Source organism: Anomaloglossus baeobatrachus, chromosome 1, assembly GCF_048569485.1.
Source record: "Anomaloglossus baeobatrachus isolate aAnoBae1 chromosome 1, aAnoBae1.hap1, whole genome shotgun sequence".
NCBI classification, from domain to species: Eukaryota; Metazoa; Chordata; class Amphibia; order Anura; family Aromobatidae; genus Anomaloglossus; species Anomaloglossus baeobatrachus.
The window spans coordinates 470,182,467-470,195,731 of record NC_134353.1 but is presented as its reverse complement, the minus strand read 5'-3'; the positions used below and the strand labels follow the sequence as shown (position 1 = coordinate 470,195,731).

At 51.3% G+C, this 13,265-nt stretch overlaps 1 protein-coding gene across 2 annotated transcripts in view; it reads right to left on the bottom strand.

The window, feature by feature from the left end:
- NCLN (nicalin) overlaps positions 1-13,265 on the bottom strand; it is a 127,166-nt gene that overhangs the window by 99,235 nt on the left and 14,666 nt on the right. Inside the window, exons 3-4 of one of the 2 annotated variants that reach the window (XM_075314688.1) lie at positions 7,358-7,502; positions 7,149-7,243 (exon numbers count right to left, since the gene is read on the bottom strand). In XM_075314688.1, coding sequence (XP_075170803.1) covers positions 7,149-7,243; positions 7,358-7,502 — 240 coding nt within the window. The remainder of the gene's footprint in view (positions 1-7,148; positions 7,244-7,357; positions 7,503-13,265) is intronic. The other variant, XM_075314698.1, reaches the window with a different exon arrangement.

Below are 13,265 nucleotides of genomic sequence, written 5' to 3'. Positions count from 1 at the left end.
TGCGCTTACCAGCGACAAGGACAAAGAGTGCATCCGAGCGGCGCAGGGGCGCCGTGCGGGAAATGTAGATTCTGAGTGCTCTCACCAGATCCAACAAATGTAAATCCTTTTCATACCGATGAACTGCATGCGGATAAAAGGAAGGCAAGGAGATATTCTGATTAAGATGAAAAGAGGATACCACCTTAGGGAGAAACTCCTGAATGGGACGCAGCACTACCTTGTCCTGGTGGAACACCAGGAAAGGAGCTTTGGATGACAGCGCTGCTAGTTCAGACACTCTCCGAAGAGACGTGACCGCTACCAGAAAGGCCACTTTCTGTGAGAGTCGAGAAAGTGACACATCCCTCAGAGGCTCGAAGGGCGGCTTCTGGAGAGTAACAAGGACCTTGTTTAGATCCCACGGATCTAACGGCCGCCTGTACGGAGGTACGATATGACAAACCCCCTGCAGGAACGTGCGCACCTGAGAAAGTCGTGCTAGACGCTTCTGAAAAAACACGGATAGTGCCGAGACTTGCCCTTTAAGGGAGCCGAGCGACAAGCCCTTTTCCAACCCAGATTGCAGGAAGGAAAGAAAGACAGGTAACGCGAATGGCCAGGGAGATACTCCTTGTGCAGAGCACCAGGATAAGAAAATCTTCCACGTTCTGTGGTAGATCTTAGCAGAAGTGGACTTCCTAGCCTGTCTCATGGTGGCAACGACCCCTTGGGATAATCCTGAAGACGCTAGGATCCAGGACTCAATGGCCACACAGTCAGGTTCAGGGCCGCAGAATTCCGATGGAAAAACGGCCCTTGGGACAGTAAGTCTGGACGGTCTGGTAGTGCCCACGGTTGGCCGACCGTGAGATGCCACAGATCCGGGTACCACGACCTCCTCGGCCAGTCTGGGGCGACTAGTATGACGCGGCCGCAATCGGATCTGATCTTGCGTAACACTCTGGGCAAGAGTGCCAGAGGTGGAAACACATAAGGGAGCCGGAACTGCGACCAATCTTGCACTAAGGCGTCTGCCGCCAGAGCTCATTGATCGCGAGACCGCGCTATGAAGGTCGGGACCTTATTGTTGTGCCGAGACGCCATTAGGTCGACGTCCGGCACCCCCCAGCGGCGGCAGATTTCCTGAAACACGTCCGGGTGAAGGGACCATTCCCCTGCGTCCATGCCCTGGCGACTGAGGAAGTCTGCTTCCCAGTTTTCTACGCCCGGGATGTGAACTGCTGATATGGTGGAAGCTCTTTCCTCTACCCACATGAGAATTCGCCTGACTTCCTGGAAGGCTTGCCGACTGCGTGTCCCTCCTTGGTGGTTGATGTATGCCACCGCTGTGGAGTTGTCCGACTGAATTCGGATCTGCTTTCCTTCCAGCCACTGCTGGAAAGCTAATAGGGCAAGATACACTGCCCTGATTTCCAGAACATTGATCTGAAGGGTGGACTCCTGCTGAGTCCACGTCCCTTGAGCCCTGTGGTGGAGAAAAACTGCTCCCCACCCTGACAGACTCGCGTCTGTCGTGACCACTGCCCAGGATGGGGGCAGGAATGATCTTCCCTGCGTTAATGAGGTGGGAAGGAGCCACCATAGCAGAGAATCCTTGGCCGTCTGAGAAAGGGAGACTTTCCTGTCTAGGGAAGTTGTCTTCCCGTCCCACTGGCGGAGAATGTTCCATTGAAGTGGACGCAGATGAAACTGCGCGAACGGGACTGCCTCCATTGCTGCCACCATCTTCCCTAGGAAGTGCATGAGGCGCCTTAAGGGGTGCGACTGACCCTGAAGGAGAGACTGCACCCCTGTCCGTAGAGACCGCTGCTTGTCCAGCGGAAGCTTCACTATCGCTGAGAGAGTATGAAACTCCATGCCAAGATACGTCAGTGATTGAGTCGGTGCCAGGTTTGACTTTGAAAAGTTGATGATCCACCCGAAAGTCTGGAGAGTCTCCAGCGCAACATTCAGGCTGTGTTGGCATGCCTCTTGAGAGGGTGCTTTGACAAGTAGATCGTCTAAGTAAGGGATCACCGAATGACCCTGAGAATGCAAGACTGCTACCACTGCCGCCATGACCTTGGTGAAAACCCGTGGGGCTGTCGCCAGACCAAATGGCAGAGCTACGAACTGGAGATGGTCGTCTCCTATCACGAAACGTAGGAAACGTTGGTGCTCTGTAGCAATCGGCACGTGGAGATAAGCATCTTTGATGTCTATTGATGCAAGGAAATCTCCTTGAGACATTGAGGCAATGACAGAGCGGAGGGATTCCATCCGGAACCGCCTGGCGTTCACATGCTTGTTGAGCAGCTTTAGGTCCAGAACAGGACGGAACGAGCCGTCCTTTTTTGGAACCACGAAGAGATTGGAGTAAAAACCTTGCCCTTGTTCCTGCAGAGGAACAGGGATCACCACTCCTTCTGCTTTTAGTGAGCACACCGCCTGCAGAAGGGCATCTGCTCGGTCGGGATGTGGGGAGGTTCTGAAGAACCGAGGCGGAGGACGAGAACTGAATTCTATCCTGTACCCGTGAGACAAAATGTCTGCTACCCACCGGTCTTTGACCTGTGGCAGCCAAATGTCACAAAAGCGGGAGAGCCTGCCACCGACCGAGGATGCGGAGGGCTGAGGCCGAAAGTCATGAGGCAGCCGCCTTGGAAGCGGTTCCTCCGGTTGCTTTCTTGGGGCGTGACTGAGCCCGCCAGGAATCTGAGCTCCTTTGCTCCTTCTGAGTCCCTTTGGACGAGGAGAAATGGGTCTTGCTGGAGCCTCGAAAGGACCGAAACCTCGACTGCCACTTCCTCTGTTGAGGTTTGCTTGATCTGGGCTGGGGTAAGGAGGAGTCCTTACCCTTGGATTGCTTAATGATTTCAGCCAATTGTTCACCAAACAGTCTATCTACAGATAGCGGCAAGCTGGTTAAACATTTTTTGGAAGCAGAATCCGCTTTCCATTCCTTTAACCACAAGGCTCTGCGCAAGACAACAGAGTTGGCAGACGCAATTGAGGTACGGCTTGTAGAGTCCAGGACAGCGTTGATAGCGTAAGTCGCAAACGCAGACATTTGCGAGGTTAGGGACGCTACTCGCGGCACTGCTGGACATATGATAGAGTCCACCTGTGCCAGGCCAGCTGAAATAGCTTGGAGTGCCCACACGGCCGCGAATGCTGGAGCAAACGACGCGCCAATAGCTTCATAGACAGACTTTAACCAAAGGTCCATCTGTCTGTCATTGGCATCTTTAAGTGAAGCCCCATCTTCCACTGCAACTATGGATCTAGCTGCAAGCCTGGAGATTGGGGGATCCACCTTTGGACACTGGGTCCAGCGTTTGACCACGTCAGGGGGAAAGGGATAACGTGTATCCTTAAGACGTTTGGAGAAACGCTTATCTGGGTAGGCATGGTGTTTCTGGACTGATTCTCTGAAGTCAGCGTGGTCCAGAAAAGTACTCAGTTTAGGCTTGGGATACCTGAAATGGAACTTCTCCTGCTGTGCAGCTGCCTCCTCTGCAGAAGGGGCTGGGGGAGAAATATCCAACAGTCTATTGATGGCCGCTATAAGGTCATTTACCATGGCGTCACCATCAGGAGTATCCAGATTGAGAGCGGTTTCAGGATTAGACTCCTGATCACCCTCCTCTGTCTCATCATGTAGAGACTCTTCTCGCTGAGACCCTGATCCGCGTGATGACGTGGGGGGTCTCTCCCAGCGAGCACGCTTAGGCTGCCTGGGACTGTCATCTGAATCAGAGCCGTCAGGCTGAGATGCCTGGGACCCCCTTGAAGCACTGATTAACTCCAACTGAGGGGGACCGGGGAACATTGCCGCAGCAGTGTCCATGGACTGAGTAACTGGCCTGGCCTGCAAGGTCTCTAGGATTTTTGTCATAGTGACAGACATCCTGTCAGCAAAAACAGCAAACTCTGTCCCCGTCACCGGGACAGGGTTCACCGGCGACTCTGCCTGGGCCACTACCACCATAGGCTCCGGCTGACGAAGTGGCACAGGGACCGAACATTGCACACAATGGGGGTCATTGTAACCTGCCGGTAGATTAGCCCCACAAGCGGCACAAGCAGCGTTCACAGCCTGTGTCTTGGCACCCTTGCGTTTTGCAGATGACATGTTGTCGTCTCCTCAGAGCAATAGGGGTATACAGCCAAGAAGCGACCTTACAGTGCAATATATATAGATATATCTGGTACAGGAAAAAGTACACCAAATAACACTGTGGCACTAGTGGGGCCAGCACTAATGTGCTGCTTACCGCCCGCTTAACGCGGGTGTGTGGTCGCCAGAAATCCCTTGTCTGGGTCTCCCAGAGCCTGTGTCCGTTCCCCAGCCAGACTGCATGCAGGAATGGCTGCCGGCGTCTCTGTGGAGGGGGGGCGGGCCCTGGGTGTGCTCAGACAAAAAGCGGGAAACCTGCGTCCCACTGTGCCCAGTGAGAGGGCTGGAGCATGTAAATAAGGCTCCAGCCCTCGGCGCTGACGATTGCACAACGCCTGTCCCCTTCCCTGATTGACAGGGAGGGGGCGGGAACGAAGCGGAGCTAGGCCGCAAAAGCCGGGGACTAGATTTATAAGCGCCGCCGTCGTAAAAGCACGGTCGGCGCTAAGTCCCCGGCGCACTACAAGTCCCAGCCGCGCCGCCGCTCACGCAGCGCTACTGTCCCCGGCGCACTAGCACACCCAGCAAGTCTGGAGTGTGCGCGGCCAGTCCATAGGGGGACACAGAGTACCTGAATGTTGCAGGGCCTTGTCCCTGAACGGTACCCCGGCTCCTTATCCAGCAGGTTCAATGGGTCTGTGGACGGAGCCCGGCCTCAGGGCTTGGAGGCCGGTAAGATCCCACTTCCTCAGAGCCCCTCAGGGGGATGGGGAAGGAAAACAGCATGTGGGCTCCCGCCTCCGTACCCGCAATGGGTACCTCAACCTTACAAACCGCAAGTGGGGTGAGAAGGGAGCATGCTGGGGGCCCTAGTATGGGCCCTCTTTTCTTCCATCCGACATAGTCAGCAGCTGCTGCTGACTAAACAGTGGAGCTATGCGTGGATGTCTGACCTCCTTCGCACAAAACAGAAAACTGGTGAGCCAGTGATCCCACTGGGGGTGTATAGCCAGAAGGGGAGGGGCCTTACACTTTTTAGTGTAATGCTTTGTGTGGCCTCCGGAGGCAGTGCTATACACCCAATCGTCTGGGTCTCCCAATGGAGCGCCGAAGAAATATAGTTTTACTTTTATCTAAATGGTGATTAAAAATTCAGAAGCTTATAAAAAACAAAACCAATTGCACTTTTGTTGCCATTTTCTGAGATCCGTAGCGTTCTCATTTTTCGGGATCTGGGGCTCAGTGATGGTTTATTTTTTGCGTCTTGAGCTGATGTTTTTAATTATACCATTTTTGGGTAGATGCGATGTTTTGAACACCTGTTATTGCATTTTAGTGCAATGTTGCGGTCACCAAAAAAACATAATTCTGGCGTTTTGATTTTTTTCTCTCGCTACTTTGACTGACCCTGCGCCAGCGATGCCCCCACAACTGAAGCCTGAACACTGCTGGGAAGATTAATGTTTATTTCTCCCTGGCAGCACGGTTTAATATGCAGGTGCTAGGCTGGTTCATAATGCTAATGACCTGCAGATTAACCACATACCGGTTAATAGTATTTTTCTATGTGACAAGTTCCCTATATATATACATATAGGATTGGAGGAGGTTCAGCTGCTGAGACTCCCAACCATCTTGAGATATTGGGCTCAGTTCTTAAAAGGGAATCTGTTACCAGAGTTGTCCCCTATAAGCTGTGGCCACCAGCAGTAAGCCCCTAAATACAGCATTCTAGAATACTGTATATAAGTGCCCTATCCGATCTGTATAACATATAAAAAGCTTTTATTATACTCACCTGTAGGGCGGTCCGGTCCAATGGCCATCACTCGTCTCAGTCTGGCTCCTCTTCTCTTCCTTCCATTGCCGTCCTCCTCCTAGGCTCCGCGTGGATGGCGCGTTCTACGTCATCCACACAGAATCCACCATTACGCTCTTGCGTATGCACACTTCTCTCCGCCCTGCTGAGGGCAGATCAAAGCATTGTAATGCACATGCATGGGCGTTCTTTGACCTTTCCTCATGCCTGCACATTACAGTACTTTGCTCTGCCTGCAGCAAGGCAGAGAGAAGTGCGCGTGCACAATGGATAACTTGTTGTAAAAGACGTAGGACACATCATCTACTCGGAACAGGGAAGTAGGTCAGTGATCGCAAGAAGATAGGAGGCGCCAGACCGAGACCAGCGCCGCTCATCGGACTGAACCGCCCCCCATAGGGGAGAATAATAAATGCTGTTTTTTATCTTATACAGAGCGGCCGGGGCTCTTATATACAGTATTCTAGAATGCTGTATACAAACGTTTACTGGTTGTGGCCACAGTTTATAGAGAATAAATCTGGTGACAGGTTCACTTTAAAATAACAGCAGCATACAGCCATGGTCCTGTGTCCCCCAATAAGGCGAGAGAGAAATCAGACATTACCTACCTTTAAGAGAGAAATACGTTATTGATAAAACAATCTCTTTAAAATCAAACCATACTGGCTATGCAAAATCTCATGCAGCCCATGGCTACAGATTAGTATAGGGACTCAGCTGGAAAAGCTTGCCTTTTAGGAGATATGCTCCCAATGTTTTACAAGTACTGTATTTACAGCAGTAATGTACATGTACTGTAACACTATTAAGAGTGTCCTGTCTTCTTTGAATATTTACATTGGAAGGGTGCACTTTTACCTCTGGAATCTGTTTTTTGTATGTCCATCTCTGCCAGAGTAGAAGAGAAGCTATCCCGACCACCAGTCGCCATACCCTGTACAGTCAGATGAATGATGGTTGTGATGTCATGACTTGTAATGTTAGCTATTCTGTGTTAGCACACATCTGCACACTGGCAGGGAGCTGGAGCGCCTCTAATTGTTTTTTAACACTAGAAGTCCCAGAGAGGGGTCATTTAACATTTCTACCATTGGAACCCTATGGAGCTCGAAATTCCAGGGACTTCTAGTGTTAACGCTAACTGTGGCTTTGATATACTCAACAGTATTGCTCTATAGTCCAGGAAAAATTATGATTACAATCCACCTTTATGCAGATCCTCACCTCCACGCTGGTAACCAGCCAATCACTGATCGCCTTACTCTGTGCTCCACTTGTCACCATCTGGAAACCATTTGCAGTAGCCGTGTGAAGGAGTACTATATGGGCAGAAATGGTCTAGTCAGTGATCAATATTGTATGGCCAATCTGTACTCACTGCGAGATCTACTCAGAAAGGGAAACTCTTGTCATTTGCTACACTGATTACTCACCTTCTGCGGCAGAGGACGTGCCCTGGTTAGCAGAGGCGGAAAGGGTCTGTTCATAGATAGACAGGAGTTCTGCATCCTCCACTGCAAAGTAAACAGGAACCTGAGTCTCCATTGAAAGCATCTCAGGCTCTATGTCCATGAACTGCTAAAAATCAAAAACAGAGGCCAGTTATAGGTGATGAACACTACATTGTCTTACCATGTGTTATTATTCTGCTAATATTTACTCTAAGGCTCTGTGTGCACTAGTGCGTTTTACCCACGGATTTACCCGCGGATTTGCCGCGGAAATTTCTTGAGAAATGTCTGCAATCTTTGTGCAGACATTTCCCAATTCTATGAGAAAAAAAAATAGCTGTGCGCACTGTGCGGATTTTTCTCAAGAAATTTCCTTGAGAAGAATTTCTCGAGAAAATTTCTTGAGAAAATGAGCATGTCAATTCTTTTCCGCAGGTACCCTGCGGATTTCGGCAGTACAGCCTGCAAAATCCGCAGGGAACCACCCACGGGAAAATCGCGGCAAATTCGCGGCTATTCCGCGGCAAATCCGCATGCGGATTTGGTACGGATTTTTTCCGGAGGTCCGGAAATCCGGAAATCTTTCACTCCCAGAAGTTTCTCAAGAAAGTTTCTTGAGAAACTTCACATTTCTAGTGCCACATAGCCTAATAGTCGATTGTCCTATCATGAAAAGCCTATGCTGTTTTACGCATAATCCTCAGGAGTGGTAGGATCACCTCCAGGCAGGGGCTTGCTGATCCATGAACCCAGGGCTCTGAATGGAGAGTAATGTAGTCCCTGCACAGTGAGCGGCCAGATGTGCAGGGTAACACATTATGATACCTTCATTTTCAGGATTGTTAAGTGCCGTAGATCTCCGTCAATAAGAAGGTGATGGTATATGATAGTGATATGCTAGCAGTTTCAATAAAAGAAAAATCCCATTGAATAAGACATGGCACCACACATTTCAAGGGGTCTATACTTGGTTTGCATATAAGCCTGTATTAGGTAGGACAAACCCTATAGACAAGTAAGTCAATGTGCCAACATTTAAAGGGAACCCGTCAGGTCCCATATGCGTTCTGACCTACAAGCAGGGTGATTTGTGGCCTAGTAACCCCTTCCTACCCATCCCTGTGTTGTAATATTGTGTAATATGAATGTATAAAAATATGTTTTATTACTTACATGTTCCCTGTATAAATGGTCAGAGGCTGTAGTCCCCTGGGTGTCACATCGCCCCGTGGGGGTTTGCATGTTTTCCGTGGTATCACGCCCCTGTGGGAGTTTACATGTTTTCCGTGGTATCACGCCCCTGTGGGAGTTTACATGCTTTCCGTGGTATCATGCCCCTGTGGGCGTGATACCATGGATTTACATGAGTGATGTCACCATCAGCTCCTGGAGATCCCGCATCTGCGCGCTTACCATTCTCGCAGCCTTGTTATCTGGGTGCTTGCTTCTCTGCTTCAGACGCGCACTGCGCATACTCAGAAGGCTCCTGCGGTTCCGGTCATGCGCAGTGCGCGTCTGAAGACGAGAAGCGAACACCATGATAACAAAACTGCGGGAATGGTAAGTATGTACGCGCAGGATATGAAGAAGCTGACGGTGACGTCACTCATGTAAATCCAAGGTATCACACCCACAGGGACGTGATACCACGGAAAACATGCAAACACCCATAGGCGATGCTACACCTAGGGGACTAGAGCTTCTGCTCATTTACATAGGGTACATGTAAGTAATAAAACATATTTTTATACATTCATATTACACAATATTACAACACAGGGATGGGTAGGAAGGGGTTACTAGGCCACACATCACCCTGCTTGTAGGTCCGAACACAAATTACCAGACAGGTTCCCTTTAATTATTACACAGTGACCCAAGTGACTTCTAAAGCGTACAGCTGGTGTCATCAGCATCTATTTGTTACAAGAAGGGAATTTTGTTACTTACCGTAAATTCCTTTTCTTCTAGCTCTTATTGGGAGACCCAGACGATTGGGGTATAGCTACTGCCCTCTGGAGGCCACACAAAGCACTACATCAAAAGTGCAAGGCCCCTCCTCCTCTGGCTATACCCCCCCCGTGGTATCACGGGTTCTCCAGTTTTAGTGCCAAAGCAAGAAGGAGGAAGCCAATAACTGGTTTAAACAAATTAACTCCGAATAACATCGGAGAACTGAAAAACCGTTCAACATGAACAACATGTGTACCCGCAATCAACAAAAAAACATCCCGAAGGACAACAGGGCGGGTGCTGGGTCTCCCAATAAGAGCTAGAAGAAAAGGAATTTACGGTAAGTAACAAAATTCCCTTCTTCTTCAGCGCTCTATTGGGAGACCCAGACGATTGGGACGTCCAAAAGCTGTCCCTGGGTGGGTAAAGAAATACCTCATGTTAGAGCTGCAAAAACAGCCCTCCCCTACGGGGGTGTCACTGCCTCCTGCAGGACTCTTCCACCTAAGCTGGCATCCGCCGAAGCATAGGTATGCACCTGATAATGCTTGGTGCAAGTGTGCAGGCTGGACCAGGTGGCTGCCTGGCACACTTGTTGAGCCGAAGCCTGATGTCGCAATGCCCAGGACGCACCCACGGCTCTGGTAGGATGGGCCTTCAGCCTTGATGGAACCGGAAGCTCAGCAGAACGGTAGGCTTCAAGAATTGGTTCTTTGATCCATCGAGCCAGGGTGACCTTAGAAGCCTGCGACCCTTTGGGCTTACCAGCGACAAGGACAAAGAGTGCATCCGAACGGCGCAAGGGCGCCGTGCGGGAAATGTAGATTCTGAGTGCTCTCACCAGATCTAACAAAAGTAAATCCTTCTCATACCGATGAACTGCATGAGGACAAAACGAAGGCAAAGAGATATCCTGATTAAGATGAAAAAAGGATACCACCTTCGGGAGAAACTCCTGAATGGGGCGCAGCACTACCTTGTCCTGGTGGAAGACCAGGAAGGGAGCCTTGGATGATAGCGCTGCCAGCTCAGACACTCTCCGAAGAGATGTGATCGCTACCAGAAAAGCCACTTTCTGTGATAGTCTAGAAAGTGAAACCTCCCTCAGAAGCTCGAAGGGCGGCTTCTGGAGGGCAACTAGTACCCTGTTCAGATCCCATGGATCTAACGGCCGCTTGTACGGGGGTACGATATGGCAAACCCCCTGTAGGAACGTGCGCACCTTAGGAAGGCGCGCCAAACGCCTCTGAAAAAAGACGGATAGCACCGAGACCTGACCTTTAAGGGGGCCGAGCGACAAACCTTTTTTCTAACCCAGATTGCAGGAAAGATAGAAAGGTAGGCAATGCAAATGGCCAGGGAGACACTCCCTGAGCAGAGCACCAGGATAAGAATATCCTCCACGTTCTGTGGTAGATCTTAGCAGACGTGGGCTTCCTAGCCTGTCTCATGGTGGCAACGACCCCTTGGGATAATCCTGAAGACGCTAGGATCCAGGACTCAATGGCCACACAGTCAGGTTCAGGGCCGCAGAATTCCGATGGAAAAACGGCCCTTGGAACAGTAAGTCTGGTCGGTCTGGTAGTGCCCACGGTTGGCCGACCGTGAGATGCCACAGATCCGGATACCACGCCCTCCTTGGCCAGTCTGGGGCGACGAGTATGACGCGGCTGCAGTCGGATCTGATCTTGCGTAGCACTCTGGGTAAGAGTGCCAGAGGTGGAAACACATAAGGGAGCCGGAACTGCGACCAATCTTGCACTAAGGCGTCTGCCGCCAGAGCTCTTTGATCGCGAGACCGTGCCATGAAGGTTGGGACCTTGTTGTTGTGCCGGGACGCCATTAGGTCGACGTCCGGCCTTCTCCATCGGCGACAGATTTCCTGAAACACGTCCGGGTGAAGGGACCATTCCCCTGCGTCCATGCCCTGGCCACTGAGGAAGTCTGCTTCCCAATTTTCTACGCCGGGGATGTGAACTGCGAATATGGTGGAGGCCGTGGCGTCCACCCACATCAGAATCCGCCGGACTTCCTGGAAGGCTTGCCGACTGCGTGTCCCCCCTTGGTGGTTGACGTATGCCACCGCTGTGGAGTTGTCCGACTGAATTCGGATCTGCCTTCCTTCCAGCCACTGCTGGAAGGCTATAAGGGCAAGATACACTGCTCTGATTTCCAGAACATTGATCTGAAGGGTGGACTCCTGCTGAGTCCACGTACCCTGAGCCCTGTGGTGGAGAAAAAACTGCTCCCCACCCTAACAGACTCGCATCTGTCGTGACCACCGCCCAAGACGGTGGTAGGAAGGATCTTCCCTGTGATAATGAGGTGGGAAGAAGCCACCATTACAGAGAGTCCTTGGCCGTCTGTGAAAGGGATACTTTCCTGTTCAGGGATGTTGACTTCCCGTCCCATTGGCGGAGAATGTCCCATTGAAGTGGACGCAGATGAAACTGCGTAAACGGAACCGCCTCCATTGCTCATCTTCCCGAGGAAATGCATGAGGCGTCTTAAGGAGTGCGACTGACCTTGAAGGAGAGTCTGCACCCCAGTCTGTAGTGACCGCTGCTTGTCCAGCGGAAGCTTCACTAGCGCTGAGAGGGTATGAAAATCCTGCCAAGATACGTTAGTGATTGGGTCGGTGACAGGTTTGGCTTTGAGAAGTTGATGAGCCACCCAAACGTCTGGAGAGTCTCCAGCGCAACATTCAGGCTGAGTTGGCATGCCTCTTGAGAGGGTGCCTTGCCAAGTAGATCATCCAAGTAAGGGATCACAGAGTGTCCCTGTGAGTGCAAGACTGCTACCCCTGCCGCCATGTCCTTGGTGAACACCCGTGGGGCTGTCGCCAGACCGAATGGCAGAGCTACGCACTGAAGATGGTCGTCACCTATCACGAAACGTAGAAAAACATTGGTGCTCTGTAGCAATCGGCACGTGGAGATAAGCATCTTTGATGTCTATTGATGCTAGGAAATTTCCTTGAGACATTGAGGCAATGGCGGAGCGGAGGGTTTCATCCGGAACCGCCTGGCCTCCACGTGCTTGTTGAGCAGTTTTAGGTCCAGAACGGAACGGAAAGAGCCATCCTTTTTTGGCACCACAACCAGATTGGAGAAAAAACCGTGTCTTGTTCCTGAAGAGGAACAGGGATTACCACTCCTTCTGCCTGCAGAAGAGCATCGGCTCGGTGGGGAGGTGGGGACGGTCTGAAGAATCGAGTCGGAGGACGAGAACCGAACTCTGTCCTGTGCACGTGGGCACAATGTCCCTCACCCACCGGTCTGTGACCTGTGGCAGCTAAATGTCGCCAAAGGCGAGCGAGTCTGCCATCGACCGTGGATGCGGAGAGATGAGAGAGCTGAGAGCCATGAGGAGACCGCCTTGGTAGCGGTCCCTCCGGCTGCCTTCCTTGGGCGTGATTGAGCCCGGCCGGAAGCTGAGCCCCTCTGAGGCTTTTCAGCCCTTTTGGACGAGGACAAGTGGGACCTGCCCGAGCTTGGGAAGGACCGAAACCTCGACTGTCCTTCCAGGACAGCATCAATAGGGTAAGTCGCAATGCAGACATTGCGAGGTTACGGACGCCCCTGCGGCATAGATGTACATATGCTCAAGACCAGCTGCGTCAAGAACAGCTGAAAGCTTAGGGTGCCCCTACGGCTGTGAATGCCGGAGCAACCGACACGCCGATAGCCTCATAGACAGATTTCAATCAGAGTCCATCTGTCAGTCAATGGCATCTTTAAGTGAAGTCCCATCTCCACTGCAACTATGGCTTTAGCCGCAAGCCTGGAGATTGGAGAATCCACCTTTGGACCCTGGGTCCAGCGCTTGACCACGTCAGGGGGAAGGGGATAACGTGTATCCTTAATACGTTTGGAGAAAACGCTTATCTGGTAAGCGTGGTGTTCCTGGACTGCTTCTCTGAATTCAGCGTGGCCAG